This window comes from Misgurnus anguillicaudatus, chromosome 23, assembly GCF_027580225.2.
Source record: "Misgurnus anguillicaudatus chromosome 23, ASM2758022v2, whole genome shotgun sequence".
Classification (NCBI taxonomy): Eukaryota; Metazoa; Chordata; class Actinopteri; order Cypriniformes; family Cobitidae; genus Misgurnus; species Misgurnus anguillicaudatus.
The window spans coordinates 10,613,230-10,640,780 of NC_073359.2; the positions used below are offsets into that span (position 1 = coordinate 10,613,230).

At 37.5% G+C, this 27,551-nt stretch overlaps 2 protein-coding genes across 3 annotated transcripts in view; one reads left to right on the forward strand and one right to left on the reverse strand.

Annotated features, from left to right (window-relative positions):
- cp (ceruloplasmin) overlaps nt 1-577 on the forward strand; it is an 18,945-nt gene extending 18,368 nt beyond the window's left edge. The window contains exon 20 of the mRNA XM_073861756.1: nt 84-577. Within this exon, the coding sequence (XP_073717857.1) occupies nt 84-121 (38 nt within the window). The 3' untranslated portion in view covers nt 122-577. The remainder of the gene's footprint in view (nt 1-83) is intronic.
- Nucleotides 380-26,954, reverse strand: hps3 (HPS3 biogenesis of lysosomal organelles complex 2 subunit 1). Of its 2 annotated transcripts, XM_055217626.2 has the most exons (19): nt 26,646-26,954; nt 26,062-26,283; nt 25,196-25,480; nt 22,188-22,365; nt 22,032-22,114; nt 19,761-19,941; nt 18,962-19,043; nt 18,659-18,813; nt 18,381-18,482; nt 14,611-14,719; nt 11,411-11,598; nt 7,979-8,153; nt 7,657-7,890; nt 7,388-7,573; nt 6,456-6,650; nt 4,860-4,964; nt 3,516-3,722; nt 2,824-2,911; nt 380-860 (listed from the first exon to the last, which is right to left on the reverse strand). In XM_055217626.2, exons 1-19 carry the CDS (start codon nt 26,860-26,862, stop codon nt 733-735), a joined length of 3,120 nt encoding a protein of 1,039 aa, XP_055073601.2. In that variant the 5' UTR covers nt 26,863-26,954; the 3' UTR covers nt 380-732. The 2 variants fall into 2 exon arrangements, with proteins under 2 accessions (XP_055073601.2, XP_055073602.2); XM_055217627.2 differs by lacking the exon at nt 18,381-18,482 and having other exon boundaries at nt 26,646-26,952.
- Between the last annotated feature and the right edge of the window lie 597 nt (nt 26,955-27,551).

The following is a 27,551-nucleotide window of genomic DNA, read 5'->3' on the forward strand; positions in this document are numbered from 1 at the left end:
ACACTAGGCATTAATATGTACATGATCTATTTATAAATAGAACTATGTGTGAATGTCTACATTAATGTTTGTTTGTTTTTTAGGGAAAAAGGGATTCCTGGGTTTGTTTGGTAGTGGTTAAGTTCCCTCACCTGTAACAGGAAGTACAGTATTCAGTTTAATACATAAACATTGTGTCTGTGTGAAAAATAAGACTTATTGTCTTAAGCTAAAGGAGTTAAATCAAACCCATACCCGAAAGTAACCGTAAACTGAATATAAATATTAAGTGTTATTTGCATTGTGTACAATTTTTTAAGATGTACATAGTACACATAGAAATGTTTAGAAAAACTGAGCAGTGCACATTTAATTATAATTTAATAATATAAATCAGACGACACATTAAAAACAGCATTTATTCTGAAACTGAGATGATTCATAAACTTTTGCACATTAAGACAATAATACATTAAAACATTTAAACTTCAGCCTCCTGTTATTGACCTACAAATATTTATCATATTGTCAAGCATTGCTATATTTTGCATTATGTAATTGCATAAATTCGCATTTAATAAAGAAGAACTTCTTAATACATTCTGGTCTGTGTGATTGTTGCGTAACATTCCAGCTTAAGTGATTATGAACATTTAATGCATCAGGTTAACTATAAATCCAGCAGAAGTGTAAACAAGTTTAGTGTTGATTGATTGATTGATTGTCTGAAATAAACTGATGGAAAACAAATCCTCACATCAGAAGATTTCTCTGGCTGCACTCAAACAGATGCGGCAGGAAAAAATGAGCCGTTCCTTCGTCCGGTAACAAGTCGAGGAACTCCAATGGGTTCAGCTCAGCACCCATTACAACCAACGCTTCTGAGAAATACAAGAGGATCTCATTATTAACGCTTAATAAATCACTTCATTCTGTTGCACTGCAAAAAAATGAATGAATGAATGAAATCTTTATTTTGAACAATTAAAAAAGACAGCAATGCGTATGAAATATACATACAATTAAATAAAAAAATTTGCATAATAAACACCCTGCATTGCAAAAAAATTAACTTCTTACTTAGATATTTGTACTGAAAACAAGACAAAAATACTAAAAATTCTTAAATTAAGATGTATTTTCTTGATGAACAAAATGACCTAGGAAAATAAGTCTAGTTTTTAGACAAAAAATATAAATTAGTGCTTAAAACAAGCAAAAAAATCTGCCAATGGAATAAGAAAAAATTGTATTGAAATAAGTTTAATTTTTTCATAAACACTTAATTCAAAAAATAAAAGTCTTATTCCATTGGCAGATTTTTTGCTTGTTTTGAGCACAAATTCACTTAAATTTTATATTTTTGGTCTAAAAACTAAACTTATTTTTCTAGGTCATTTTGCTCATCAAGAAAATACATCTTAATTCAATAATTTTTAGACATTTTTACTGAAAACAAGACAAAAATATTAAGTAAGAAAGTGATTTTTGTTTGTTGCGTTTGTACACTGCAAGAAATGATTTTCAAGAAAAAAATGTTCTAGTATTTTTGTCTTATTTTTAGTAAAAATATCTAAAACTTCTTAAATTAAGATGCTTTTCTTGATGAGCAAAACGACCCAAGAAAATAAGTTTAGTTTTTAGACCCAAAATATCAAATTTAAATGATTTTGTGCATAAAACAGGCAAAAAAATCTGCCAATGGGGTAAGCAAAACACCTTAAACATTTTTCTTAAACACTAAATTCAAGAAAAATTTGCTTACGCCATAGACAAATTTTTTTGCTTGTTTTATGCACAAAATCACTTAAATTTTATATTTTTAGTCTAAAACTAAAAAAACTCATTTTGCTCATCAAGAAAATACATCTTAATTCAAGAATTTTTAGATAATTTTACTGAAAACAACACAAAAATACTACTTAAGAAAGTCGTTTTTTGCAGTGTGAGTGGCGTTTGTATACTGCAAAAAAATGATTTTCAAGAATAAAAAATCTTAGTATTTTTGTCTTGTTTTCAGTAAAATTATTTAACAATTCCTAAATTAAGATGCTTTTTCTTGATGAGCAAAACGACCTAAGAAAATAAGTTTAGTTTTTAGACCCAAAATATCAAATTTAAATGATTTTGTGCATAAAAAAGGCAAAAAAATCTGCCAATGGGGTAAGAAAATGTTTCCTACATTTTTCTTGAATTTAATGTTCAAGAAAAATGTTCAAGATTTTTTGCTTACCCCATTGACAGAGTTTTTTTGCCTGTTTTATGCACAAAATCACTTAACTTGATACCTTTGGTCCAAGAACTACACTAACTCTCTTGGGTCGTTTTGCTCATCAAGAAAAAGCATCTCACTTCAAGAATCTGTACATATTCCCACTGAAAACAAGACAAAAATACTAAGAACATTTTTTCTTGAAAATAATATTTGTATAAAAAATACAAATTCTAATAAAAAAATAAAAATATCTAAAAATTCTTAATTTAAGATGTTTCTTCTTGATATATAAAATTTGAGCAAATTTATCTAAAAACTAAGTCTAGTTTTTAGACAAAAAATATAATCTTTAAGTAAATTATGTCTTAAAACAAGCAAAAAATCTGCAGATGAAATAAGAAAAAATGTCTTGAAATAAGTTAATTTTTTTCATAAACACTAAATTCAAGAATTTTTTTCTTATTCAATTGGCAGATTTTTTTGCTTGTTTTGAGCACAAATTGAGCACAAAAAGAAAATACATCTTAATTCAAGAATTTTTAGATTTTCCACTGAAAACAAGACAAAAATACTAAGTAAGAAAGTCATTTATTTGCAGTGTGTGTTGCTTTGGAAAGTTAATAATGAACCTTTAAGTGCAAAGAGGATTGTGCTATCGTGCGCCGTTTTCTTCATTCTCCTACAGAGCTCTGGGAAAAGTTTCTGCCACCACAGACACTAAAGAGACAAGAGACAAATAAACTAAACTGGATCATGTTGTTATAAAATGCCATTAGCAAAACAACTGATCATATACACTTGCATGCAATACCAATTCTAAACCGCAACAATCTTATTAAATACCATTAATATTGTATATAATCATTTACAGTGATATATTATTGTTAAAGATGACTGATAGTAAAACACACATTAAATTCAGATATGCATAATTATTACACAGGTTTTCTTTTAGAGGTAAAATGGGCCAAAAAAGATTTAACTCTAAACACTAAAAATGTATTCCCAAGAGAAAAATGCGTGCACACGCGTCAATGATAAAAGAGACGCTCACGTTCACAAAAGACACGCAATACACTCCCTTAACAGTAAACTCTGATTCTGCATGAGCTTATGCAAGTATCTGGCCCTTCAGACGCGTCTGCAGCAGGCACTTATTTTGACAAGACACGTGATGCACACAGGATCTCTCGATGTACAGAACACATATTTTGAAAAAGGAACCACACACATGACAAGCTACATACATGTTGTGACGAACTTCGCATCGAAAAAAAGAAGTCACCGGCCGCCACTATATTAAAGCCGTCAAGTTTGTTACCAGTTTTTCATTCTGTAGCTCATGGTTGGCATAAGGGATGATGGCTCGTGGACAGCGATCCAGAAGTTTGTCAAGGGAGCGCTCGTGTTGGCCCAGTTTAGTGTCACACAGCACATGCACACTGAGGCCAGTGTTATCATCATCAGACAGCTGCTCTAACAGAGGAAGGATGGATGACACCTCCAGTGTTGGGCCACACAGTAAAGACTACAAGAGAAATAATAACCTTCATTACATCTCTAAGTAAACTTCTACACACTACTCACTGCATGATTCAAGACGAACTGCATTACATAACATAAGTTAAAAACAGGATGTTAAAAGTTCAAAAGATCAATACTGTCTATAACAAAGTCATTATAGGATTAGTCAATTTTCTTAAAAAATCCAGATAATTTACTCACCACCATGTCACCCAAAACGCCGATGTCTTTCTTTGTTCAGTCGAGAAGAAACTATGTTTCCCGAGGAAAACATTCCAGGATTTTTCTCACTTTAATGGACTTTAATGGACCCCAACACTTAGCAGTTTAAAATTGCAGTTTCAAAGGACTCTTAACTATCCCAAACGAGGCATAAGGGTCTTATCTAGCGAAACGATTGTCATTTTTGGCAAAAAATAAATAAAAAATATGCACTTTTAAACCACAACTTCTTTTCCTCCTCCGGCTGTGTGACGCTCCAGCGCGACCTCACGTAATTGCGTAATGCCGTGGAAAGGTCACGTGTTACATATATGAAACGCACATTTGCGGACCATTTTAAACAATAAACTGACACAAAGACATTAATTATTATCATTCCACATACAACAACGTCGGAACGGTCCTCTTTCTCAACACTTGTAAACACTGGGGCGGAGTTTCGCATTCGTCATCCGTGACCTCTTGACGTGATGACATATTACGTGAGGTCGCGCTGGTGCGTCACAGAAACATAGATAGAAGTTGTGGTTTAAAAGTGCATATTTTTTATTTTTCTTGCCAAAAATGACAATAGTTTCACTAGATAAGACCCTTATGCCTCGTTTGGGATCGTTTAGAGTCTTTTGAAACTGCAATTTTAAACTGCATTAAAACTGTTACGTGTTGGGGTCCATTAAAGTCCATTAAAATGAGAAAAATCCTGGAATGTTTTCCTCAAAAAACATAATTTCTTCTCGACTGAACAAAGAAAGACATAAACATTTTGGATGACATGGTGGTGAGTAAATTATCTGGATTTTATTTTTAAGAAAATGGACTATTCCTTTAAATCTGTAAGTTTAAAATGTTGTGTACATGCCCTCAACTCTATTGGCAGTACCAAAGTTACAATACATGCATTTACACTATTAGTACACACCTGAAGTTTGTGTAGGTCCTGCTGGTCATGGGTAACGTCGAATTGAATGGGTGTCAGAATGTTCACCCATGGATACAACATCCCATAATGAGAGCAGGAATTGATCTGCACATAAAGAAATATTTGACATTTAATAAAAACAACTCTTAATTTCTTTAAAATATATTTTTTTTACTTAATAACTGGTTTTAATATTTGATCAGTCCTTCCAGAAAAGAGTTTTTTAATGATTATTCCAGGCAAAAATTCTTGATCTTGCGGCACGTTTTCTTAAAAAATGTGATGGAATATGCGGAAAAATGTATGCAATTTTATGCGATGAAATTGCGGGAACTTGCGAAAGTTGCGGGAACTTGCGAAAGTTGCGGGAACTTGCGAAAGTTGCGGGAACTTGCGAAACGGGAACTTGCGAAAGTTGCGGGAACTTGCGAAAGTTGCGGGAACTTGCGAAAGTTGCGGGAACTTGCGAAAGTTGCGGGAACTTGCGAAAGTTGCGGGAACTTGCGAAAACTGCGGGAACTTGCGACAGTTGCGGGAACTTGCGACAGTTGCGGGAACTTGCGACAGTTGCGGGAACTTGCGACAGTTGCGGGAACTTGCGACAGTTGCGGGAACTTGCGAAAACTGAGGGAACTTGCGACAACTGCGGGAACTTGCGACAACTGCGGGAACTTGCGACAACTGCGGGAACTTGCGACAACTGCGGGAACTTGCGACAACTGCGGGAACTTGCGACAACTGCGGGAACTTGCGACAACTGCGGGAACTTGCGACAACTGCGGGAACTTGCGAAAACTGCGGGAACTTGCGAAAGTTGCGGGAACTTGCGAAAGTTGCGGGAACTTGCGAAAGTTGCGGGAACTTGCGAAAACTGCGGGAACTTGCGAAAACTGCGGGAACTTGCGAAAACGGAGGGAACTTGCGAAAACGGAGGGAACTTGCGACAACTGCGGGAACTTGCGACAACTGCGGGAACTTGCGACAACTGCGGGAACTTGCGACAACTGCGGGAACTTGCGAAAACTGCGGGAACTTGCGAAAACTGCGGGAACTTGCGAAAACGGAGGGAACTTGCGAAAACGGAGGGAACTTGCGAAAACGGAGGGAACTTGCGAAAACGGAGGGAACTTGCGAAAACGGAGGGAACTTGCGAAAACTGCGGGACCTTGCGAAAACTGCGGGACCTTGCGAAAACTGCGGGACCTTGCGAAAGTTGCGGGAACTTGCGAAAACTGTTTTCATCTTTTGCAGCTTTTCAATGATGTTCACTTCACATAATCACGTCACTTCATAAAGTTCCCATGGCAACAGGAGACATGGCTGTGCTTGTGTGAGGTAAATGCAACATTTTTCAACTTTCTGCTAAGACATATGTGATTTTTGCTACGAAAATGTGCGGATTATGAAATCATGCAAGCCCCGCAAATTTTGCGCACGGAAATCTGCAATTTATGCTGCGAAAGTGCGACATATTTGAAAAATGCGTCCCCCCCATAAATATGGGGACTTTGGCTGATTATGCGTTAAATCAAACGATCGCATAATCACGTTTTTCTGGAGGGACTGTTTGATTTCACATTTTTTGATGTTGCTCACCAGGTCCTCAGCTGTTTTGAGGGGTCTGACACCCGAGTGATCTTTGCGTGTGATCCGGTCGATGTAGACGGACACAAGGCGAAACAGCAGCTCTTGGATGATGGACTCCTGAGAAGATGCTACTAACAGAGCTTCCCAGAAATCCTGAAGTAACTGAGGACAGCTCTGAACCTCAACAGCATCTTTACACAACTCCTGACAAACAGAGATCCACACAACAAAAGTTAGCAACACTAACACATAGATTCAACGAATCGCAGGGTTCCCACACCTTAGTTAACTTCAAATTCAAGGACCTTTCAAGGACTTTCCAGGTCCAATACCCTCAAATGCAAGGACTAAATGTGGGGACACATTTTAAGTAAGAGCAAGGTTACATCGTGTTACCTTTTAAGATACATTGTTACAGTTCCCTTTCGAGGGAACTCGCGCTGCGTCACTGCGCTGACACTTTGGGGACGCCTCCAGGGGTAAGTGCGTCTGAATGTGTATATCAAATTCAACCAATGGGGAGGCTTTACAACAAAGACAGGGTGACACGAGAACCAGGAAGTATATCGCTATCTGAAATATTGCCAAAGACGGCGTTACAGGGACGCAGGAAGTATGGCAAGAGAGACGCAGCGTCTCGTTCCCTTCTCAGGGAACAACAGTTACGTACGTAACGCGAGATGTTTTCATGTGTCAAACACAATTATGCAAAAAAGCATTTTGGTATGAATCAACATTCGCATACAGAAGATATAAGCATTTAAAGCGAACAGTTTAGCACGTGGGCTTAAAAGGCTAGAAATTTTATGATATTATCCTACACTACACAGGGAATAATATGGATTTTATCTTTCAAAAAACTTCTTGCATAAAATAGATTCAATACGATACATAAATACATAAACGTAAATAGTCCCTGGTGGCATAGCTTAAAAATGTACCTGGAGAAAAAGATCGGCCTCCTCCAGTTTGATCTTACTGTTCTCATGCAGTGCAACGACCGCGGCCACCAGCAGGCCCTCATGTGCGCTACGCAGGTGTCGTGCCAGTACGGTGGGCATCATGGCTTTACCTCTACCATGCAGCAGCAGTCTGGGCTCCTCTATGAAGCCGTACACCTGCAGCATCTACACATTTCAGACACATTTCAGTCATTCACGAAACCAGTACACCAGTAAACATTCAGTTTGAGCACTGTACTGTAAATCACCTCGGCATGGCGGTCCATCTGTAACTTATAACTGTGCAGATCACCCTTACGGAGTGCCAGAGAAGCCAGGCAGAGGGACAGGGTAATGGAGGAGGTGCCCAAAACCTCCAGCTGTTTCAGATGGATCATGGCACCATCAGGGTCTACTCTCAGCATGGATGGGCTGCTGACTACATGAGGGAGCTGAGCAGGTTCGGACGCACTAAAGATCTCCAATACTTTATTAGCCATATCCTGTATCACAGACAAAGACGTGACAGTGAAAATGAGAAAAGCATTTTTTTTTACAGTGCATGTTGGTCTCTGAAGGACACACAAATACCTCACTGAGTTCTTCAACAGTTTCTTCATAGAGTGAATGTTTGAGATAGAAGAGAAATCCATTGCCGTATTCAGACGAGAAACTGTTCACGGCTGCATTCCTCTGAATGACTTCAGTAACAGACAGGCCAGACATCTTGTAGTATGGTAGAGCCAAATGACAGTCTTTTTTTAACCTACATATCACAAACAAGTGCATAACATAATATTAATGCAATTAATTTACTTATCTTCATGGCATCACAGATGTATGACTTCTTCCTATCTTCGGCTGAACACAAACCAAGATTTTTACAAATATATCTCTGTGTGTTTATATAATGGATCCAGAATGTTAAAGATCCAAAGGCACATCAATCCATAATAAAAGTAATCCAAATGACTCAATTAACAGATCCACAATTTAAACAAAAGCACAGTTGTGTGTCTACACTGCAAAAATTATTTTCTTAGAAATTTCTTAGTATTTTTGTCTTGTTTTCAGTAAAAATTAAGGCTGTCAAAAGATTAATCGCGATTAATCGCATCCAAAATAAAAGTTTGTGTTTACATAACATATGTGTGTGTGCTGTGTGTAAATATTATGTATATATAAAAACACACACATTCATGTATATATTTAAGAAATATTTGCATTTAAATACTGTATATACATTTATATAAATTATATTATATATAAATATTTTATATATAAATATAACCAATTTTTCTTAAATATCTACATGATTGGGAACGTTTTTATATATAAATAATAATTATACACAGTACCCACACATATGTTATGTAAACACAAACTTTTATTTTGGATGTGATTAATCGCAATTAATCTTTTGACAGCCCTATCTAAAAATTCTTAAATTAAGATGCTTTTTCTTGATGAGCAAAACAACCCAAGAATATAAGTTTAGTTTTTAGACCAAAAATATCAAATTTAAGTGATTTTGTGCATAAAACAAGCAAAAAAAAATGCGGTAAGCTATTTTTTTGACATTTAGTGTTTAAGAAAAATTTTCAAGATTTTTTTGCTTACCCCATTGGCAGATTTTTTTGCTTGTTTTATGCACAATATCACTTAAATTTGATATTTTTGGTAAAAAAACTAGACTTCTTGGGTCGTTTTGCTCATCAAGAAAAAGCATCATAGTTTACAAATTTTTAGATATTTTTACTGAAAACAAGACAAAAATACAAAAAAAATTTCTTGAAAATAATTTTTTGCAGTGTGTGTGTGTGTATGTAAAGTACAAAATTAGGGGTTTTCCCAAAGTGCTAAAGCAAAGCAGTATCATTACGTAATGTTTTTTCTATGGAGTGATATGTCATGTCTTGATCTTAACTCTTTCCCAGCAATTGACGAGTTAACTCGTCAAAAAACGGTTCCCTGCCAGTGATGCGCGGGTTGAGTCATTCAAAAACATTTTTTATGATATTGGGGTTGCGGTCGGTCGAGTCGTTTAAAATAAAGATGCCAATTATCTATTTTAAACACTTACTACTTTAAAAAAATGCAAGCCAGGGAATGGATCGGGTACAATATTTATTTTTTATTTTTTGCGGTCAGAGTTGCGGGCGGGTTAGTTGAAAACGTCAGTCGGGTGTGGGTTGTTTATACATTGAATAGTTTACATGCACCGATTATGCTTAATAAACTGATAACACGTGGGGTCATGTAAACACGTAAAATGGTTTTCTTTAATCGGGGAAAGCCCATAAACGGCGCAAGCAAAAAACGATCTGCACAGGTAGTTTTTTGCTCATTACCCCGATTTCGCGTGGCATGTAAACACTCTAACCGGCTTTCTCACGGTTTTGTCCATGTGCACATGTCTCCGCATGTGAAAGATAAACATCACATGCAGAAGTAAGCGCAAAGTTACGCATAATAGTCTCTGCTCTACTTAAGCAGTTGGCAGAGAAACTGCGAAAATAAAAACTGATGTTATATTTACATGTTCTGGAGACACGTAGAGATAAAATAACATAGCTTAAGACAGATATGCCGTCTGCTTTTTGATCGACTATTATGTACTATAGGTGATGACGTCACTACCTGCGAGAAACCTGACAAATCTCCAATTCCCATGTAAACGCAGTTGTCTGCGTAGCCGGTTTATTGATCTGCATGTAAACGCATGAAAACAGTTTTTTATAATAAGCAGATTTTTGATAGTTATCCACTTATTCTGTGCATGTAAACGTACTCAGTGACCCGCACATCACTGTTCCCTGCCAATGACGAGTGTTTCTAGCAATCCGTAATACCGCTATTATCCACCAGGTGGCTGCTATTATCCATTCCACTTCGCATCGTGGCCGCATCACCATCTCGGGTGTGCATTATTTTTCTAATAATTTAACGGCACATCATCAATTATTCCTTACACTGCAAAAAATGACTTTCTCACTTAGTATTTTTGTCTTGTTTTCAGTAGAAATATCTAACAATTCTTAAATTAAGATGCTTTTTCTTGATGAGCAAAATGACCTAAGAAAATAAGTCTAGTTTTAAGACAAATAATATACAATTTAAGTGAAATTGTCCTTAAAACAAGCAAAATTATCTGCCAATGGGGTGAGAAAAAAAATTGTGAAAAAGATTTCTTTTTTCTTAAACACTTAATTCAAGTAAAATTTTCTCACCCCATTGGCAGTTATTTTTGCTCGTTTTAAGCACAAATTCACTTAAATTGTATATTTTTTGTCTAAAAACTAGTATTATTTTCTTAGGTCATTTTGCTCATCAAGAAAATAAATCTTGATTTAAGAATTTTTAGATATTTCTACTGAAAACAAGACAAAAATACTAAGTAAGAAAGTCATTTTTTGCAGTGTACATATTCTGAACTAATCTTAAAACTACATTTTGTGACCAAGGAAACGCTAATATTGAGAAACGGCTATTCCGTCTATTGAGTTATTATGACATTCAAAACAAACTCTTTTGTTGTTTTCTAGTTTTCTTTTTTTAAACGTGTGCCGTCGAACTGTTGAACAAAAGCAATATCGCTCTCGTAGTTGTGTGAAATAGCTTACAGTTGTGATTAGGCTAGCGGCACGAGGCCGTAGGCAAAATCAAGCGATATTGCTAAAAAACAGCTATTGTTATTGTTAACGTTGAAGTATGAATGGCCCATAACTCCACATTTCAGTACTACAAAGTCCACACTCTTTGTAATACATCTCAAAGTTTATAATGTGTTTAGAAACAATTCTCTGAATTGGCTTGAAAGATTGAACAGATAATTTAGATTAAAACAATTAGATTTTAGATCCAACACATTTTTTGGCCCTTTCTCATTGCAGGGATAGTTTATCTTTTAGTTTGTGTTCAGCTGAAGTCATGTACATCTGGGATGATACGAGAATAAATCAAAGAGAATAGTGGTTTTGGATGAATAATTTTCATAATGATGTCAGATGAAATGTCACCTGCCTGCTGAAACAGTCTCCTAAGTGAGCACAGCTCTGCTGAAAGGCCTGTTGGAGTTGAGCTCTCTCCCCAGACTCATAGTCCTGTTGTGAGATCAGTGCTGAACGCAGGAGTAAATGAGCTTCACTTAACAGATGAATACAACTTTGAGACAGAGGACTCGACTGTTCGTAACGCTTACTGTATTCCACCTGAAACAAACAATAGCATCCCTTACATTAAACATACTTTATGTGCTATGGGATTAAGTTTTGTAACAAACAGTGTTTTTACTTAGTTGTTTTCTGATGCCAATGTTTGATAAAAGACAATCTTAAAAACTATGGTGTGTAATTTTTGCACCAATAGTGTCATTAATGTCTATGGCTGTTTAGTGGCAATATCACTACAGTATGTGTTAGTACTTTAGGAGCCGTTCACATATTGCGTCTTTTTTCGTTATTTCAAATGTAGGCGTGCGGTATTCACGCTTATAATGTAAGCAATGCACTCACGATTCGAATGCTTTGTGACGTATTCGTCTTTCCAGGCGCGTCCGCACCGCATCAAGTTAAAAACATCCCAACTTTTCAGAATGCCGCAAGCGCACCGCAGGTCATGCGACAAGAACCAACCAATCAGCTTCCTCACCTTTTTCGTTACTTTGAAACCTTAGCAGTAAAATGGAGGAGCAGCTCATAATTGCGGTCCAGGGATTTCCTGAGCTTAAAGGAATAGTCTACTCATTTTCAATATTAAAATATGTTATTACCTTAACTAAGAATAGTTGATACATCCCTCTATCATCTGTGTGCGTGCACGTAAGCGCTGGAGCGCGCTGCGACGCTTCGATAGCATTTAGCTTAGCCCCATTCATTCAAAAGTACCATTTAGAGATAAAGTTAGAAGTGACCAAACACATCAACGTTTTTCCTATTTAAGACGAGTAGTTATACGAGCAAGTTTGGTGGTACAAAATAAAACATAGCGCTTTTCTAAGCGGATTTAAAAGAGGAACTATATTTTATGGCGCAATAGCACCCCTGGGAGTACTTCGACTCGGCGCAGTCACACCCTCCCTCTCCCATTATGAGAGTGAGGAGGGGAGCGGACTTTTCAGGCGAGTCGAAGTACTCCCAAAAGTGCCATTACGCCATAAAATATAGTTCCTCTTTTAAATCCGCTTAGAAAAGCGCTACATTTTATTTTGTACCACCAAACTTGCTCGTATAACTACTCGTCTTAAATAGGAAAAACGTTGATGTGTTTGGTCACTTCTAACTTTATCTCTAAATGGTACCATTGAATGAATGGGGCTAAGCTAAATGCTATCGAAGTGTCGCAGCGCGCTCCAGCGCTTATGTGCACGCACACGGATGACGGAGGGATGTGTCAACAATTCTTAGTTAAGGTAATAACATATTTTAATATTGAAAATGAGTAGACTATTCCTTTAATTACTTGCTGAAATGTCCTTTTTGTAATGGAGATCGCACCTGATGGCTGCTTAGAAATGACAGACGCCTCAGGAGCACAACTGCGTGAGCGCTTTGGAAAGAAGGAGAAAGCGGCGCGCATAGCGTTTTCCACGCGTTTTAGGCACGACATGTGAACGGCCCCTTATTCCCTGCTGTATAACTGATATCAGATATACTCATCCCTAAATATTGCATGAAACTTTAGCTATGGTTGCTCACTTTAGATGTTAGTCTTTTCCTGTCTTTGTGGACGTTACTTAAGCCCGGAACACACCAAAAGATAATCTGGACGAATTTGGGCCGATTTTCCCCCTTATGACAATCCTAGGTAAAGTCACGATCGTCTTTGTGGTTGAACACATTATCATATCAGATTTTCCTATGGTGCGTGGTGTGTTAAAGGAAAACACCACAGTTTTTCCACATTTTACCATGTTCTCACCCTAACTTAGACAAACCAACAAACACCTATCTTCCTCCAATGCCAGCACTCAATCTCTGCACAGCGCGCCATAAATGCGCCAGCACCCAGCCCAGCCCCATCCATTCCCCAGGATCCAAACGCGGATGAACCCAGAAGCCACCAAACACTTCCATGTTTTCCACTGTTACATGAGTAGTTACACAAGTAAGTATGGTGGGACAAAATAAAACATAATAAAAAATGAGCACTATATTGTATGGCGGAAAAGCACTTCTTTTGCAGCACCTCGACCTCAGTGCAGTAATATTGACGGAAGTATGAGCGAGAAGGGGCGATAGTCAGGAGTGATGATGTTACTGCGCGCCGAGGTCAAAGTGCCGCAAACGAAGCGATCCTCCGCCATACAATATAGTTCTCATTTTTATCCACTTAAAAAATCGCTACGTTTTATTTTGTGCCATCATACTTACTCGTGTAACTACTCATGTTACAGTCTTTAAATAGGGAAAACATGGAGGTGTTTGGTGGCTTCTGGATTCATCCCTGTTTGGATCCTAAGGAATGAATGGGGCTAGGCTAAATGCTAACACATTCACGACGCACTGTACAAAGATTAAATGCACGCATTTAAAAAAGATAGGTATGTATTAATTCTTCCAAGTCAAGGTAAGAACATAATAAAATATTGAAAAAAAAGTGGTGTTTTCCTTTAAGAATGATTGAATCTGCTTGGAAGTATGTCAGAGGCATTTCGACATGTTGAATATTTACGACCAGAAATCCTGTTGTCTCCCCGAGGACAAACGGGCACGCACGGTTTAGATAGTCACTTGAAACGACACGATACCCAATCAGAAAGCGAGCTGATAAAATACAAAACTATAACAACCGCAGTCATGGCGCAGCAGGCACAGTCCAAATTGAGACGGACAGCCGAGATGTAAAAAGCAGTACATAGTATTAGTGAAATTTCTTTATGCCTGTCGTCCGTCATGTTTGTTTAATGAGAAGTCACGAGGGACATCTCAAGATTTACATGAGATTTCCTGTGTTCTCCGTTGAGACTTGTGTTGTTTGTGAAGGGAATTTGAAGATGTGTGATGTGCTGTCATGACCACATAGCGACACTCCACACACTAAAGGAACAAAACTGATTTTTTTGTCATCATGTTTGTGGTGTTTTATTAAAGATATTTTGTTGTGGCCCTAGCTTTACTAAAGTGTTGCAGACTGTATGTCAATGGTCCAAACGATAACTATACTAGTGTTTGTGATATTATTTTGTTTTGATAAATGTACTGTATGAGGTGAAGATACAGTACTATTTCACTGTAGAGCTGCAGCGTGGACACAGATGTGATGACATAAAGATTCCAGCCGTGACCGCTGTCAGTCGACTCTGGGGCTTTACACACAGAGGTCTTTCTGGATCTAAAGAAAATTTAAGAGGATGTGACGATGAAGAACAGTCATACAGCATTGAGTTAGTTGACATAACCAGCATTCAGCAGTTAGGAACTAAGCTCAACCTCTTTACAAGAATAAAATAAACATATAACAGTTGGGAACAGAGGATTACAGGGGATTATAAAGCAGATAATAATTGATTAATATTCACATAATAAACACAGCTAAGACCTCTACACCTCTACACCTACCTTCATCCTGCGTGTCACAACATAGCACCCATAACAGAGCATTATTTTATTATGAATTATAACTTCCAGTAGAAGTTATAGTTTAAAGGAATAGTGTACTCATTTTCAATATTAAAATATGTTATTACCTTAACTAAGAACTGTTGATACATCCCTCTATCATCTGTGTGCGTGCACGTAAGCGCTGGAGCGCGCTGCAACGCTTCGATAGCATTTAGCTTAGCCCCATTCATTCAATTGTACCATTTAGAGATAAAATTAGAAGTGACCAAACACATCAACGTTTTTCCTATTTAAGACGAGTAGCTATACGAGCAAGCCTGGTGGCACAAAACAAAACGCAGCGCCTCCCTTAAGCGGATTCAAAAGAGGAACTACATTTTATGGCGTAATAGCACTTTTGGGAGTACTTCGACTCGGCGCAGTAACACCCTCCCTCTCCCATTATGAGAGTGAGAAGGGGAGCGGACTTTTCAGGCGAGTCGAAGTACTCCCAAAAGTGCTTTACGCCATAAAATATAGTTCCTCTTTTAAATCCGCTTAGAAAAGCGCTACGTTTTATTTTGTACCACCAAACTTGCTCGTATAACTACTCGTCTTAAATAGAAAAAACGTTGATGTGTTTGGTCACTTCTAACTTTATCTCTAAATGGTACAATTGAATGAATGGGGCTAAGCTAAATGCTATCAAAGCGTCGCAGCACGCCCCAGCGCTTACGTGCACACACACAGATGATAGAGGGATGTATCAACAATTCTTAGTTAAAGTAATAACATATTTTAATATTGAAAATCAGTAGACTATTCCTTTAAGCAAAATATTAATCAGTTTGCTTAAACTACTTAATAATAATCTTACAACGTTTACTATGTGGTAAATGTTTTATAAAAAACAATTAGCTACTTAAGAGTCAGTAAATGGGGTTGCAGACACATGTAGGGGGTGGAACTGTGAATGATGGACAGTTCATTCAGAAATCTCACATACTGTACAGGTTCTGTATGGGCCTGAGTTTAGTACAGCCTCAATGAGATTTTTCTGTGAATGATTTTAAAAAGACACTCCACTTTTTTTGAAAATAGGCTCATTTTGCAGCTCCCCTAGAGTTAAACAATTGAGTTATACCATTTTGGAATCTATTTAGCCGATCTCTGGGTCTGGCGCTAGCCCTTTTAGCATAGTTTAGCACAATCCATTGAATCAGATTAGACCATTAGCATCGCGCTAAAAAATAACTCAAGAGTTTCAATATTTTCCTATTTAAAACTTGGTCCCCTTGGTAACTTTCAATCATAGATATATACACTAGATGTCGCCTTGGGGCTCCGAGCATGCATCAAAACCGACGCCATCTTAGAACAGAGGTCTTGTCATAGGAAGTAGCTAGGTAAAGCTGCTATCTCCGCCTGTACTTCGAATTCATGGACGATGCCGGACTTTTGTGCTGCGTATGGATGTTAGGCCTACTAGCACTATGCATTACTAAAAAAAAACTTTTATTTTTTCCTGGACTCAATGCTTAATACATGTCTGACTGTTGAAATGAACCAAAAGAAAACCAAAAAAATTGCATTCATGACGACTTATGGTGATTTTATTTCTGTTACATCATTGCCTGAATGACGCTGATGCGGGGTTCCCCTGTTTCAAGATGGCGGCTCTAGTTGACGCATTCGGTCCAATGAACTGCCGTAGCCAAGGCGACATCTAGTGTACATATCTATGACTTTCAATAGCAGGGGACTATTTTCGGGCACTGCGTAATATTATTGTGCCTGCTGCAGCCATGGTACGACAGCAAAGTCCTTGATTATTTCACCAGAATAAGAGAATAGTTCCTAGCTACATCGGCCTAGAAAATCACAACTTTTAATTTTCCGTCGGTCTTAGTACACGATGTAACTACAGAAGAGTCAAGTTTTAAAGAACAAAAAAGCATTGAAACTCTTTGGATATTTTTGAGCGATGCTAATGGTCTACTCAGATTCAATGGATTATGTAAGCTATGCTAAAAGTGTTAGCACCAGACTCAGAGATCAGCTGAATGGATTCCAAAATGGTAAAAATCAAATGTTGAACTCTAGGGGAGCTGGAAAAAAAGCCTATTTTCAAAAAAATAAATGTTTTAGAAAGATATTAGATAATTTAAGCTGTAAATGTTACAAAATTGCATCTAAAATAATGACTATTTAAAGGCTTTTCTCTATAAAATGACACATACTATTGTTTATAGTATTATATATTATACTGTAGCAGAATAAAAAAGCTTGTGCTAATACATTATCATTGTGCATTTAGTATGTATCAAGATAATTTCAGCATTTTTACAACGCAATGTAAACTTTATATTAAACATAACAAGTGCATTCGTCGTGTAACGGATTTAAAATGATCATGGGTTGAGTGCTGACTGAGATCTCCTAGTTTTTTTTTAATCTCGAATATCAAATGGTTTGTGCTCTCTATCATTAAAAATGATAGGTTTTATGTACTGCTTGTCAATGACGACTAACAACACCCGCAGGATATGTGTGCTTGTTGTCATTGACAGCTCCTGCTCACACACACGCTCAAGCACAGGTTTGTGTGCTTGTCAATGATGGGCATTAAAGAGAAACTCCACTTTTTTTCAAAATATGCTCATTTTTCAGCTCCCCTAGAGTTAAACATTTGATTTTTACTGTTTTGGAATCCATTCAGCTGATCCCCGGGTCTGACGGTACCACTTTTAGCATAACTTAGCATAATCCATTGAATCTGATTAGACCATTAGCATCGTGCTAAAAAATGAGCAAAGAGTTTTGATATTTTTCCTATTTAAAACTTGACTCTTCTGTAGTTAGATCGTGTACTAAGACTGACAGAAAATTAAAAGTTGCAATTTTCTAGGCAGATATGGCTAGGAACTAAACTCTCATTCTGGCGTAATAATCAAGGACTTTGCTGCCGTAACATGGCTGCAGAAGGCGCAATGATATTATGCACTGCCCGAAAATAGTCCCCTGCAAAGTTACTAAGGGGACTATTTTCGTCTTCTGCTGCTGCAATGTCACTACAGAGGAGTCAAGTTTTAAATAGGAAAAATATCGAAACTCTTTGTTTATTTTGTAGCGCGATGCTAATGGTCTAATCAGATTCAATGGATTATGCTAAGCTATGCTAAAAGTGGAAGCGCCAGACCCGGAGATAAGCTGAATGGATTCAAAAACGGTAAATATCAAATATTTAACTCTAGGGGAGCTGAACATTTTGAATATATTAAAAAAAAGAGTGTCCCTTTAAATCCGCGGTGGATTCCGTTTGGGCCTGGTCATCATTAAGAGAACATGACAGTATTGTGATGTTAGATGAATTATATACAGTAACATAGGTAAGAGTCACACAGTGTTGGGTTAGGAGGGATTTAAGGATTTCATGCTATTGTCTAACTTACAGAAATGCCCTGGACAGAAGGTTTTCCAGAGCTGGTGTTGAGGACGGCTCTAGACCTACAGCTACTAAAATGCCTGTGAGGGTTTTGTGTTCTCTCGATTCACTACAATAAGAATTACATGGCTGGTTTACCGAACATATATTTACACAGTACCACACTATTATACTACACACCAATACAAACTGCAGTGAAAACATGGTGTAAAACAGAATGAAGTACATCAGAACAATATTCTGAGTACTTCTGGTCTCGGTATGCATGTCCACTGAGACACCTACGTGTTTTTGCGTGCAGATCTCTCTGTGTCCTCTCTGTTGTCCACATCAGCAGCTGTGAGCAGAACAATGTGATTCTCATCATGACAAAGAGTCTTCAGGCCGATGAACAGCTGGATCCGCAAAGCACACACCTCCATCGTGACAGGTGGGCAGGCCTGGATCAACACGATAGAGTCGTGTACACAGTCAAACATCTTTTAAATCTTAATTTTTCTTGTTCAAGACTGCTCCATCATATATCAAACCCTGGTTACGATTAAAAGCAATGTCAAAAACAGGCAATACAATAATGATTAACATTACCTTCATAGTGGTGTCAATGTAGGGGTCCTGTACCCGTGCTGCTACCGCACTACACCTGACAGTAAAACACTGCAGAGCATTCCTACACCAAACATGATCATTATATAATCAATGAAGTAATCCTTCACATACAGTACTATTACTAAGCATATTTAAATAAAAAACTTTACAATAAGGTATTTGTTGAAATAAGAAAATGCATTAGCTAACACGAACTAACAATTAGCAATTTAGTTTTTCATTGTTTTTCATACCTTGTGCATTAACTAAAGTTTACAGTTACCATTTCTTATCAATAGCATTGAAATTAACCAAAGCAAAGATTAAAGTGTCACCTGCACTGCAAAAAATGATTTTCAAGAAAAAAATTCTTAGTATTTTTTTCTTGTTTTCAGTAAAAATATCTAAAAATTCTTAAATTAAGATTTTCCTGATGAGCAAAACGACACAAGAAAAAAAATCTATTTTTTAGACCAAAAATATCAAATTTAGGTGATTTTGTGCATAAAACAAGCAAAAAAATCTGCTAATGGGGTAAGCAAATTTTTCTTGAATTTAGTGTTTAAAAAAAATCAAGATGTTTTGCTTAACCCATTAGCAGATTTTTTTTGCTTATTTTATGCACAAAATCACTTAAATTTGATATTTTTGGTCTAAAAACTAGACTTATTTTCTTGGGTTGTTTTGCTCATCAAGAAAAAGCATCTTAATTTAAGAATTTTTAGATATTTTTACTGAAAACAAGACAAAAGTACTAGTAGTATTTTTTGCAGTGTGAGTGTGAGTATGCTGGTCTCACCTGGTGATAACATAGAGGAACTGGTCGCTCAACACAGCCTGATGGGATTTTTCAGGGTACTGGTAAGTGGACACAAGCTCCACAGAGTCCTTCAAACTGTAGACGTACCCAGTGTTTGGTAAGGAGAAGAAAACAAACATACAGCTTGGTTCACACTGTTTGGAAATGATGGTGTCTTCAGCTGTTTAGACGGCAGGAAAGAAAGCATTAAGACAAAAAGACAAAACGTACTGTATGTAACAATAAAGACAAGAGATATTACAATGAGAGGGTCACTATCCAATTCATCTTTCACATTTAACATACTTGAACTCTTAAAGGGACACTCCACTGTTTTTGAAAATATACTAATTTTCCAGCTCCCCTAGAGTTAAATATTAGATTTTTACCGTTTTGTAATCCATTCAGCTGATGTCTGGGTCTGGCGCTACCACTTTTAGCATAGCTTAGCATAATCCATTGAATCTGATTAGACCATTAGCATCGCGCTCAAAAATGACCAAAGAGTTTCAATATTTTTTCTATTTAAAACTTGACTCTTCTGTAGTTACATCGTGCAAAATTAAAATTTCTGATTTTCTAGGCCGATATGGCTAGGAACTATACTCTCATTCTTGCGTAATAATCAAGGACTTTGCTGCCGTAACATGGCTGCAGCAGGCATAGTGATGTTACGCAGAGCCCGAAATAGTCCCCAACTATTGAAAGTTACCAATGGGACTATTTCTGATGCTAATGGTCTAATCAGATTCAATGGATTATGCTAAGCTATGCTATAAGCGGTACCGCCAGACTGGGAGATCAGCTAAATGGTAAACGGTAAAACTCAAATGTTAACTCTAGGGGAGCTAGTGCCTCGGACACAGGTCGGGTACAATAATAGCGGCATCGGGTCTCGGGTAATTTAAAAATGAATGTGTTTTTTCTGAACGGACCCGAGAAGACCCGAACTCTCTCGCCTGTGTGCGTCAATGTCCTTTTCAAACCTCTCATCTGTTTGCCAAGAGCGCTTGCGACATTGTGTGGTTGTCGGAAGGTTCATTTTCGTTGAGACAAACATGTCAGTCAATTATAAATGTACATTTTAGCGGTTACGTTGGTGTCGTTGTCAGATAACAAAAGTAAAACAAATGGAGCAGCTCGCCAAATTGGTTGCAAGGCCACCGGAGTTTATTTCTGTCTGACTGCTGCGCGTGGGTCTGCGTCAGTGCCGTTTACATTCGGTTCCAGTCGGGTTAAAAAAAAAATTTCACTAGTTCAGGTCGGACTCGGGTCTAATTTTCTCGGGTTTGTCTCGGGTCGGGTCTTTCTTTAAAATTTTTTTATTTATGCACGTCGGGTTCGGGTATGAAGTGATTCGGGTCATTTCGGGTTGGGTACATTTCTTTGAACCTGAGAAGACCTCTACTCAACACGTAATAGTTTTTTTCAACGGAGTTTCAAAGGACTATAAACGATCCTAAACAAGGCATAAGGGTCTTATCTAGCGAAACAATTGTCATTTTTGACAAGAAAAATAAAAAATATGCACTTTTAAACCACAACTTTTCGTCTAGGTCCGGTCCAGCGTGACCTAACGTAAATGTGTGTGACATAGGGAGGTCACATGTTACATATATAATTAGTATCATTCCACATACAACAACGTAGGAAAGGTCCTCTTTCAACACACTTGTAAACACTGGGGCGGACTTTCGCGTTCGTCCTCTGTGACCTCTTGACGTGATGACGTATTGTGTGAGGTCACGCTGACGCTTTCAGGACCGGACCTGGATGAGAAGTTGTGGTTTAAAAGTGTATATTTGTTATTTTTGTTGTCAGGAGTGACAGTCGTTTCGCTGGATGTGACCCTTGTGCCTCGTTTGGGATCGTTTAGAGTCCTTTGAAACTCCGCTGAAAAAATCTGTTACGTGTTGAGTTAAGTGTTAAGTGTTGGGGTCCATTAAAGTCCATTAAAATGAGAAAAACATATTTTCTTCTGGACTGAACAAAGAAAGACATCAACATTTTGGATGACATGGTGGTGAGTAAATTATCTGGATTTTTCTTTGAAGAAAATGGAATATTCCTTTAATTGACAAGGCGGGGACTTGCCAACTTGTCAATGGCGGGGAAAGAGTTAATGAACTGTTTTGGGGACTGCATTGTGTTATTTTAAGTTTATGTTGCACCATTCTCATGTAAATCTTTTCACATTCACAGACTTTTTAACTCTTAGTATACAGTATCCCACAGTAAGAGCTGATCTATTCAGATGTACAGTATACTTACAAATAAACATGGGATGGAGCTGTAGAGAATGTAAGTGTGTCTCCTCTATGCTGCAGCCTTGAAAGAAATCAGGTGCGAACCTCCTAAAAAGAGCACACTAGTATAAGATAACACCTTACGCACAGACATACTGCATGCAGAAAGAGGTTATTATACCTGTATAAAACATAATCCACACTTAGGTCTCCAGGTATCTCCGTCTCTGTACCAGTCCACTCCAGAAGAAAAGATATGCCACAGTCCTGAGCTTCACTGCCCAACATCTCCTGATGTTTGGGGAACATGAAGAAGTCATCCTGCTCATAGAGGGGGCTGAATCCATCTTTCTTCATCTCTTAAACATGAACAAACATGTGAACAAACAAATGAGTGATATACAACAGTGTACTTACACAAGGATATTACCTGAATTTACACTTTTGAACACTGAGATAAATGTATATCTAATACATTGGCAGATTTTAAAATAAGAAGCTATCAAGGCTAGCAAATGGACATTTTGACACTTTTTTTTTTCAAAATTGTGTTCTGTCGGCAGTGAAATCCTGCTCCAAATAGGTGTACTGTAATTTAACATCACATTTGTCCTGATGGCTGTGATTCTGTCATGTTGTACAGTATGGAAATCATATCATGCAAGTTTAGCATTTTAACTTGACGAGTACAGCGACTACCGATTATTTTGATTTAGACAATTTATTTTTATTGTATAAAATGCTAATCAGTTTTTCCAGTTAGACTTTTTGCTTTTTATAACAAAATAAAGTCTTAAATTTATGTATATTTGTGTGTATTAAGTGTACTTAAGTAAAAAAGCCCCTTTTGGAGTACTATATACTCCTGGATTCACAGACAAGGCTTAAGGCTATCCTAGACTAAGACACATGTTTGAGCTGTCTCGATTGAAAATAACTTGCACTGACAGATCTGAAAATATACCAGTGCCATTGATTTGTCTCAAGATACACACCAGTAACGTCTTTTTCTTAGGCATGTTGATTAACTCTTTCCCCACCAATGACGAGTTATCTCGTCAATTAAGAGAAAACATTTGCATAAAAAAAATGTAACGCGAATTGAGCATTGCCGCGGGAAACACGGCAGTTGAAAAATCTGAACTTCGGTGCATTTCCGCGCCGCGTTAACCAATCAGGACCTTGCTGTAGTAGTGACGTGATTACAAGAAGCGAGCGGAGACTCTGCAGAGTTGCAGAAGCCCCTCCCATGACGCAAATTTCAGCGTGAATGTCTCGAATGACTAGAATTTCACGAGCGAATGAAGCGAGTAAACTGAAATGTTCAAGGCGTTTTTGCCGCCTCTATCGCAGCTGGTGTGAATGTACCATTACAAAATTCCTTTACAAAAATACAATTATTTCAGCTTTTTGCTAAAAAAATACTATTTTTAAAGAAAAATATCCAAATTTAAGAGTTTATAAGCAGAGAAAAAAAATATAGAAGGATGTGAAACGGTTTTTTTGTTTGTTTTTGAAAGCAGAGGGTCTGTTCTTTCATTTAATATATTTGTATGTTTATATATTTTTAGAAGAAAATTTTTCTGGAAGGCATTTTGTGAAACTTTTGTGAAAATTAGAAAAAAAATGCTGGCGGGCAACTTTTAAAAAAAAAGGCAGGCAGTGAATGAGTTAAAGATAATTTAAAACAGGACATAAAGTGGTATATACTTTTGACATTTAAAACCTAAATATTTAAACATTTGTTTAGTTTGTCTGTAAAACTTATTTAAACATCCAAAATATTAATAAACAAAAGAAGAACATAAAATTAGGACACTTGTCTGTAATAAGGTATTAAATAGGGATGTGCCAGCTAGATTATTTATTTATTTATTTATTACACACTTATTTTGATCTTTAACATTAGACCTTTACATCTTTCCCTTTCTTTGAACAAGTATACTCATTAACATTATACATTATTAATAAAACGAATAAGATGAATGACATGATATTCCCATGTTGTAACACAAATAAATAAAAAACTGCTGGATTTTTTTTCCTTACTTTAAAACAAATGCTTAGTTTGTGGTTGATTATTATTTTTGTGAACACCCAACAACAAAATAACAAAGACCAACAATTATTAAAAAAATTATTTTGTGTGTCCTGTCAACCATCGCACTGTCTCCCTGTCCTAAACTAAAATGATTTTATTTCTATAAAAATGCTAAACAATAGTGGGGTGATAGGCAAGTAATATTATTATTAGACTACGAGCTAGTGGTGGGTACCGATTAATCGCATACAAAATAAAAGTGAGTTTTTGCATAATATATTTACAAAATTGATATATAAATAGAACATTTCTGAAATGTATACATGTATGTTTCTGTTTAAATAATATACATAATAATTACACACAAAACACACAAATATTATGCAAAAAACTCACTTTTATTTTGTATGCGATTAATCGCGATTAAACATTGCCCACCACTGGGGCACAATTCTAGTCAACGCTACCTATGACGAGTGCAAGGCTTTAAACCGATTCACGGAACGAAAACCAAAAACTTTAAAAAATATATATATGTTCTGGAACATAATCGTTTATTTAAAATAATGGTTACCGGTTAATACCGTTATTTTTTTTTTTTTCGTTCTTTGACAAGATATCTGTGCAATATGACTCGGTGAAGTTAACTTCCCGGTCCTCGTTGACTCATCGGAGAAATGAGAAGCTTGTCACCAGCAAGTAGCCTACTAGAGCCCAAGTCTCTAATGCTCAATCATAAGAGGTAAATAGTGTAGGCTACCAAGTATCTCAAGATGTTTGTTTTTTTAATACTAATTAGTGGAGTAACGGATCGCAGTTGATCCGTGATCCGTACAGATCCCACGGTTCCGCTCGCATGCGATTCGCGGATTAATACTCAAATTTAAATAGTGTGAAAGTTGATCATTTGCACGCATTTCAAAGGCTTCCAAATGTTAACACTTAAGTGATTTTAAACAATTTAACCGCGGAAAAGGCGCTAAAGTGAGCAATTTCCTGTACGCACAGACGCACATGCGGTTGAATGTGTCCGGTCCAACTCCAATCAAACGTGATTATCCCTATGCCCTTCAAAGATCAGAACAAAATCAGAAGGAAAATCATGTTAGCTGCAGTTATTCTGTTTGTATTAAGAATACTAGTAATACCTGCATCCTCATCCAGACTGGCATCAGTCATGATATCATCTGGTAGCAGCACATGATCGCCTGTGGCTGGAGTGTTCTGTTGTTGGGTGATCTTTATCACCAGCACCTCCAGCTCACTCTGTAGAGCCACATATCCAGCACAGAAGGCCACCTGTGATGGGCTCCAGCCCTGGATGTGAAGGATCTGAACTCTCTCAAAGTCAAGTATAGAGAGCTGATCACTCAACGTCTGACGCTTCAGACTGAAGACCACCAAACTTTTAGCACAACCCACCAGAAGATCACCTGCAGAATTCATGAAAATGTAATTTTGAAATGAAAAACTTTATCTGCTGAATGTAAACACTGAGTCAGTCGATACAAACAAATCACATTTATAATCGTCCAGAGTCATGTGCCAACGTGTGCCCAGGTCTCTTCACTTGATTTTAAAATAACAATCCGACTTAATACTAGGGCTGTCACGATTATGAAATTTGTCTGATGGTTAATTGTCTAATAAATTGTGACAATTATGACGATTAATTGCCTGTTTTAGTACTTAGCAGATTATGACGATTGACATTTAATTCTCAAACATTTTGTTTATGAAATAATTTTTACACATTGTTGTGATTATTTAAATTAATATTTTGCAAGGTTTACCTGACAGTAAATATTAATAAACATAACACATATTTAAAAGTAATCTGATAATGTCTCATTTATACAGGCGCTGCAGCTCCCCCTTGTGTTTTTTTAGAGAGATGTGCAATCATTGCGGTGATCTGAAATCATCGCGATGAGGTCAAACAATCGCGATGAGACGATTATTTAATAATCGTGACAGCCCTACTTTATACTTCATATATCCAGGCAGGTTTTACCTGTGAGAGGACAGCATGCCACACAAAGCGGCGGCTCAAATAGAGGAATCTCTATAATCTCCATTTGCTCTTTGGGCGCTCCGCGGAGGGACGAGCCTGACAGAAAGTGACCCAGCAGACGTACACCGACACGAGTCTTCTCAACAGCCTGATATCTCCAGTTAGTGTAAGCCCTGAGGTATGTGGCTCTGTTCTTCTCTTCAATAGTCACTAAATAATCCCCTAAAAATACAAAACATGACAGTCTTTTGTCTAGGTACAATCTCTTTTTCAAGGCAATAAAATAAAATAAAAAAAATACAATTGGATAAACCTGTTTTTAACTAAAAGTCTTTAGCCTTTCAAGACACAGTCCCCAAAAGTGAAACCATTTATCTTGTACTGTATGTTCCCATTATGCTTTCAGTTTGTGCACTATTCTGATACTTAATTAACACACTTACAGTGGACTGTAGCCTACTCTGAAGTACCATACTACAGGAAGTGCCATACTACAGTAAGTACCGTAAGTACCATACTACAGTAAGTAACCTCTGATCAGTGTGCGATGACAGTATTGTCAATACAAGAGATCAGTGACTGACCCGCGCCACTGTGGCGGATGGCACGGACGACGCCCGCGCTGCTGAAGCGGCATATGAGCGGACATCCGTCCCGCCGCACGTCATACGCCTCGATCCTGCAGCCTCCGGCGCAAACCACGAACAGCGCCCCGCCGCCACAGCACACCAGCCCGGGCTCCTGCTCCGCCGACACCACGCGCTGAGACGCGAACGGATGACAGTTATAAACATGCACCATTTCGGCGGCGACAGCACGGGCTGTCACGCGCAGAGAGCCGACAGACACAACAAACAGGCAGTATGTGACGTCGAAATGTGACGTTGTATAGTAGGCGGGGCACTGCGGATAGGAAGTTGTTTGTACGAGAGTTCTTCTAAATAAAAGTTCTTCAGTTTTTTACTCTTGATAGTGTACTTCAGTTGAATGTCTTTTTAAGTTATTCAGTTACATTATTTAGGTATACTATATATTGTCCAAGCAACTACTGTATCACATTATCTCCGGATAATCACGTGGTTGCTGGTGTTTTTCTCAGCGCTGTAGATCATGCAATGGACGGAGAGTATTTGCCAATGCGCTTTAAAACTAATCGTTTGATTTTACAGATTTAAAATAGTATGCACACACGGATGTCCCAAAGAAAACTAAAACCGTCTTGAGGTTTAAATGAAGGTCACGCGCCCACTGGAGGACAAATTAATAAGACATGAGAATAGGCTTCGACTTAGTGCGGCGCCGGTAGAACTGACAGGGCGGATGACGTCAAAGTGCCGCGAGAGCTAGACACTTCGTATGATTTCTCGAATTGTTCTCGCGGTACTCTGACGTCATCCGGATGTCGGTTCTTGCAGCGCCGCATAGTTGAACAAGCCTAATATGTGCGCTCGAGCATCATAACTTTTAACACTGTGATTACGTGTCTTGTG

Excerpts from the sequence above, each read along its gene's own strand:
- hps3 (XM_055217626.2), bottom strand. The coding sequence starts at position 26,862 with ATGGTGCATGTTTATAACTGTCATCCGTTCGCGTCTCAGCGCGTGGTG. Across the intron at positions 18,483-18,658 it reads AGATCTGCACGCAAAAACAC|TGAATCGAGAGAACACAAAA; the intron begins GTAGGTGTCTCA and ends TTCTTATTGTAG. Across the intron at positions 11,599-14,610 it reads TGCAGCTCTACAGTGAAATA|GTGGAATACAGTAAGCGTTA; the intron begins GTACTGTATCTT and ends TGTTTGTTTCAG.